The sequence below is a fragment of the Sminthopsis crassicaudata genome, chromosome 1, assembly GCF_048593235.1.
Source record: "Sminthopsis crassicaudata isolate SCR6 chromosome 1, ASM4859323v1, whole genome shotgun sequence".
In the NCBI taxonomy this organism is placed as follows: domain Eukaryota; kingdom Metazoa; phylum Chordata; class Mammalia; order Dasyuromorphia; family Dasyuridae; genus Sminthopsis; species Sminthopsis crassicaudata.
Genome location: NC_133617.1, coordinates 500,517,680 through 500,523,679, shown reverse-complemented (window position 1 = coordinate 500,523,679; position 6,000 = coordinate 500,517,680). Strand labels below are relative to the sequence as shown.

The window sequence follows — 6,000 nt, the reverse complement described above, 5'->3', positions numbered from 1 at the left end:
TCACAGGTCTAATTTTATGAGATAATAGTTAATAATGAGATAATAAGTTAAATTAACATAAAAAAGTTCATCATATGGCAGATGACTTGTAGTAAATGCTACCTCATACTCCTGTTTCTCCCCCATTCCCCAGGGGTCAAATATACATTTAGGACGAGAAGACATCTTATTTTATAAAAGAGGACAGAAACATTAGTTTTTGCCGAGGTCTCACACTGAGTAAGTGCCCCTGAGTTTCAAGCCACATCTTTCTCTCTATTCACCCCCTCACGGCCCCACAAGCCTTGGCTGATATTCCATCCTGGGCCGGAGTCGTACTTCAGGCCTTTTCCCACAAATTTGGAGTTTTCCATACATTTGAGCTAAAACGCTTCCCGTACATGGAGGACCTTGTCTAAAACGCCATTCAATCTCGCCCTATTATGTCCCCATCTCTCTTTCGCAATCCCCAATTCGATTCAAGAGAAACTGGGCAGCCTGGAAACCGCCAGTCTTCGACTTAAAGACCATTTGAGCAGCTAGAGGCGCAGTAGGTCAAAGGTCAGGCCTGAAGTTATTAGGACTTGAGTTTAAATTCGACCTCAAACACTTTCTAGAGGTCCCCGGGCAAGTCACTAAACTCAAGTTTACTCAGTTTCCTTATCTGCAAAGTGTGCTGGAGAAGGAAATAGCAAAACATTCCAACATTTTTCCCAAAGAAAAAAACGGAGTCTTGAAACGGATACGACAGAAGCAAAATAAAACTGGAAAAATCAAGCAACACAACCTGAAATAACCCTATATACTTCCTACAGCCACTAGAGAAAACCGTTACGTCACTTCACTGCGCCGGACGTTGCGCACCACAATCTCTAATTTCAGACCTTTCCCGGAAACTTTTTCATCTGCTAATGTAGGTTTGTAAACCACTAAACTTGGACCTAAAGAGCTTCCGTAGCCAGGAAAGGTTACTGCGATTGCGTGGTGCAGTCCGTGTAGGTGTTCCAGAGAAGTGTGCTAGAGCGCAGAAGGTAGGGCGTTGTGGTTGTCAACGCGGACCTTTGACTCCTCGCCGCCGTCCTCAGCTGTGGCTGCGTTCGCGTCTCGGGACTTCGCCATGGCTCAGACGGGGGTGCTGAACCTCAATAACGAGGTGAGTGCAAGAGATCCGGGATCCCTGGCGTGAGGGACTAAGCTGGCCGAAACTGCCTGCTTTTTCTCGGCTTCTCCGAGGCTCGGAGTGCGTTAGGGGGCCCGGGGCTCTGCCGGAGCTCAATTTCCGTAACATGAGGGAGTTTTGACTAAGATTATCCCTGAGGCCCTTCCGGGTCTGGTCTGCTTTCCGAGCGGAAGCGGCCGGTAAATTCTCTGTCCCCCCGGATTCTGATGATGTGCCGGCTGTCCTCAGCCTTGGGACTGGGATAGGGACATGGGAAGCGTCCTTGGTCCCGGGAGCGCTGAGGACCGGGGAAGAGATGACTGCCTGCAAGGAGGGAGCAGGGAAGGCAGTGACTTCCCTCTGGGCTGATGGAGAAAGTAATGAATGGTACCTGACCCTGCTTCGATGTATGATTCCTCTCCATCCTTTAAAGCAGGTTCTCAAACTACGGCCCGTGGGCCACATGCGGCCCGCTGAGGACGTTTATGAGGCCCGCCGGGTTATGGCAAATGGGCTGAGGGGCAGAGTGTATGGGTTTTTGTTTTTACTATAGTGCGGCCCTCCAACAGTCTGAGGGACAGTGACCTGGCCCCCTATTTAAAAAGTCTGAGGACCACTGCTTTAAAGTGTATAGCCTTGCAGATTGTGCACAGCGTCTGCCTAACTTTCTTTCCCTTGGCACCCTAGCACAGAATTCTATATACTGCAGCCATCTGATTATCCTCGAGAGAGCCATCTATACTTTAAATGACTGCTCTTCTCGATTCTAAACTTCATTCAGGATTCGACTTTGTCATTCAACTGAAACTGCCCTCTTCAAAAGTAAAGCGTTCTCTTTAATTTTTACTGGAGCTTTGTTAGTAAAATTATTTTCTGTGAGGAAATGTGTGTCAAAACAAAATAGACATGGTGTTTTTATTTAGTTGTGGTAAAGTTTTCACCAGAATCTACCAAAAGATTTATTATCATAGGTGCAATAGATCTAGAGCTGGAAGTGATTTCTGAAGCCATCCAGCCCATCTCTTTCATTTAACAGATGAGGAAACTGAGGGTCAGTGAAATGAGAAAAGGCATACATCAGTAATACTTGTTCTTTTTTTTTTTTTTTTTTTTTTGCCAGGCATTCTCTTTTTATGTATTTAATAATAATGGCTTTTATTTTTCAAAATACATGCAGAGATAGTTCTTTTTTCTGTTCATATTCTGATTATTTGAATATTCCTTTTTTAAAAAAAAAAATTTTTATTTTATAATGATAACTTTTTTTTTTTTACATGCATATGTAGCATGGATAATTTTTTTTACAACATTCTCGCTTGCACTCACTTCTGTTCTGACTTTTCTCTTCCCTCTTCCACCCCCTCCCCTTATGCCTAAATCATGGATTCATTTTGATCTTATATTGGTATGTGGTGTTAAGTGTGGGTCTATGCCTAGTTTCTGCCATACTAATTTCCAGTTTTCCCTGCAGTTTTTGTCAAATGATTAATTCTTATCCCAAAAGTTGGGATCTTTGGGTTTATCAAACACTAGATTGCTATTTTTATTCACTATCTTGCCCTGTGAACCCAACCTGTTCCACTGATCATCTAGTCTATTTGTTATCCAATACCAAATGGTTTTGGTGACTGCTGCTTTATAATACAGTTCTAGATCAGGTACAACTAGACCATCTTCATCTGACTTTTTTTTTCATTAATTCCCTTGAAATTCTAGACCTTTTATTGTTCCATATGAATTTTATTATTTTTTCTAGGTCATTAAAATAGTTTCTTTGGAGTTTGATTGGTATAGCACTAAATAAATAGATTAGTTTAGGGAGTATTGTCATCTTAATTATATTCAATTGTCCTATCCAAGAGCACTGAATGTCTTTCCTGTTATTTAAATCTGACTTTATTTTTGTGGCAAGTGTTTCATAATTTTGCTCATATAATTCCTGACTTTCCTTTGGTAGATATATTCCCAAATATTTTATACTCTCAACTATTGTTTTGAATGGAATTTCTCTTTGTATCTCTTGCTGTTGGATTTTGTTGGTAATGTATAAAAATTCTGAGGATTTATGTGGATTTATTTTGTATCCAGCAACTTTGCTAAAGTTGTGAATTATTTCTAATAACTTTTTATTAGAATCTCTGGAGTTCTGTAAGTATACCATAATGTCATCTGCAAAGAGTGATAGTTTGATTTCCTCATTTCCTACTCTAATTCCTTGAATCTCTTTCTTGGCTCTTATTGCCAAGGCTAGTGTTTCTAGTACTATATTGAATAGTAATGGTGATAGTGGGCAACCTTGTTTGTGATATTGGGAAAAGTTCCAGTTTATCCCCATTACATATGATGCTTAGTGACAGTTTTAAATATATGCTCTTGACTATTTTTAAGGAGTAGTCCATTTATTCCTATACTCTCAAGTGTTTTTATTTGGAATGGATGTTGGATTTTGTCAAGTGCTTTTTCTGCATCTATTGAGATGATCATATGTTTTTTGTTAATTTGGTTATTGATGTAGTCGATTACATTAATAGTTTTCCTAATACTGAACCAGCCCTGCATTCCTGGTATAAATCCTACTTGGTCATAGTGTATTCCTGGGGATGATTTTCTGTAATCTTTTTGCTAATATTTTATTTAAGATTTTAGCATCAATATTCATTAGGGAGATTGGTCTATGATTTTCTTTCTCTGTTTTAAACCTACCTGGTTTATGTATCAGTACCATGTCTGTGTCATAAAAGGAATTTGGTAGGACTCCTTCATTCCCTATTTTTTCAAATAGTTTATATAGCATTGGAGTTAGTTGTTATAAATGTTTGGTAGAATTCACATGTAAATCCATCTGGTCCTGGGGATTTTTTTCCCGGGGAGTTGATTAATAGTTTGTTCTATTTATTTTTATAAGATGGGACTGTTTCACCAATTTACTTCTTTCTCTGTTAATCTGGGCAAGCTATGTTTTTAAATGTTTCATTTCATTTACGTTATCAAATTTATTGGCCTAGAGTTGGGCAAAGTAACTCCTAATTATTGCTCTAATTTCCTCATCATTAGTGGCGAGTTCTCCCTTTTCATTTTTAAGACTAACAATTTTATTTTCCTCTTTCCTTTTTTTTAATCAGAGTTACTAAGGGTTTGTCTATTTTGTTGGTTTTTTCATAGAACCAACTGTTAGTTTTATTATTAATTCAATAGTTCTTTTACTTTCAATTTTATTAATCTCTCCTTTTATTTTTAGAATTTCAAGTTTAGTGTTTCTCTGGGTGTTTTTAATTTGTTCCTTTTCTAGCATTTTTAGTTGGAAGCCCAATTTATTGACCTCTTTCTCTATTTTATGCAAGTAGGCCTCTAGAGATATAAAATTTCCCCTTATTACTACTTTAGCTGCATCCCCCCACATTTTGGTATGACGTCTCATTATTGTGATTTTCTTGGGTGAAGTTATTAATTATGTCTATTATTTGCTGTTTCACCCAATCATTCTTAATATAAGATTATCTAGTTTCCTATTATTTTTAGGCCTATTTCCCCCTGGCTTTTTATTGAATGTAATTTGCATTGCATTGTGGTCTGAAAAGGATGTATTTACTATTTCTGCCTTACTGCATTTGAGTTTGAGGTTTTTGTGTCCTAATATATGGTCAGTTTTTTTATAGGTTCCATAAACTGCTGAGAAGAAAATGTACTCCTTTCTGTCTCCATTTAGTTTTCTCCAAAGATCTATCATATCTAACTTTTCTAGTATTCTATTTACCTCTTTGACTTCTTTCTTATTTATTTTGTGGTTTGATTTATCTAATTCTGAGAGTGCAAGGTTGAGATCTCCCACTATTATAGCTTTGCTGTCTACTTCTTATTGGAGCTCTCTTAATTTGTCTTTTAGGAATTTATGCACCACTTGGTGCATATGTGCTTAATATTGATATTGCTTCATTATCTATGCTACTATTTAGCAACATATAGTGCCCTTCCTTATCTCTTTTAATTAGATCAATTTTTGCTTTTGCTTGATCTGAGATAAGGATGGCTGCCCCTGCTTTTTTTGCTTCACCTGAAGCATAGTAGATTCTTCTCCAACCTTTTACCTTTATTCTGTATGTATCACCCTGCTTCAGGTGTGTTTCCTGTAAACAACATATAGGATTCTGGCTTTTAATCCAGTCTGCTAACCCCTTCCTCTTTATGGGGGAAGTTTACCCATTCACATTTATGGTTAAAATTACTAATTCCATATTACTTGCCAACTTGTTAACCCCTACTTATGCTTTTCTCCTTTCCTTCCCCCTTAACCCCTTCTCCAGCATTTAACTTGTGAGCACCACTTGCTTCTCACAACCCTCCCTTTTTAGTATCCCTCCCCCTACTTTAGAATTCCTCCCCGTATTTTACTCCTTTTCCTCACAGTTTCTGTACTCCCTCCCCCTTAACTTACTCCTTCCCTCTCACTTTTCAGTGAAGTGGAAGGAGTTTCACTATAAATCGAATATGTCTATTGATATACACTATGTTCATCCCCCTCCTTTCTTTCTCAGATAGGTTACCTTTGCCTCTTCGTGAGATGTAGTATCCACACTTTACCCTTTTCCTGGTACAATTTCCTTTCCACCTCTAGTTTCTAGAACAAATTATACATGTGTTCTTTATATAGCTTTATAGAAATATAGTTTCCAATATTTCTTTTTACCTTTTAAGGAATATCTTGAGTTCTATATTTGGAGATCAAATTTTTTTTTTTGTTTTGTTTTTTGTTTAGATCCGTTTTTTTGTTTTGTTTTGTTTTGTTTTTTCATTAAAAAAAAAAAAATAGATGGAATTCACTTATTTTGTGGAATGTCCATCTTCTTCCCTGGAAGAAAATGCTC

At 37.7% G+C, this 6,000-nt stretch overlaps 1 protein-coding gene across 1 annotated transcript in view; it reads left to right on the top strand.

Moving 5' to 3' along the window:
* Window positions 1-858: 858 nt before the first annotated feature.
* The window catches only part of SRFBP1 (serum response factor binding protein 1), a 106,098-nt gene continuing 100,956 nt past the window's right edge, over window positions 859-6,000 (top strand). Inside the window, exon 1 of the mRNA XM_074281520.1 lies at window positions 859-1,132. Coding sequence (XP_074137621.1) covers window positions 1,097-1,132 — 36 coding nt within the window. The 5' untranslated portion in view covers window positions 859-1,096. The remainder of the gene's footprint in view (window positions 1,133-6,000) is intronic.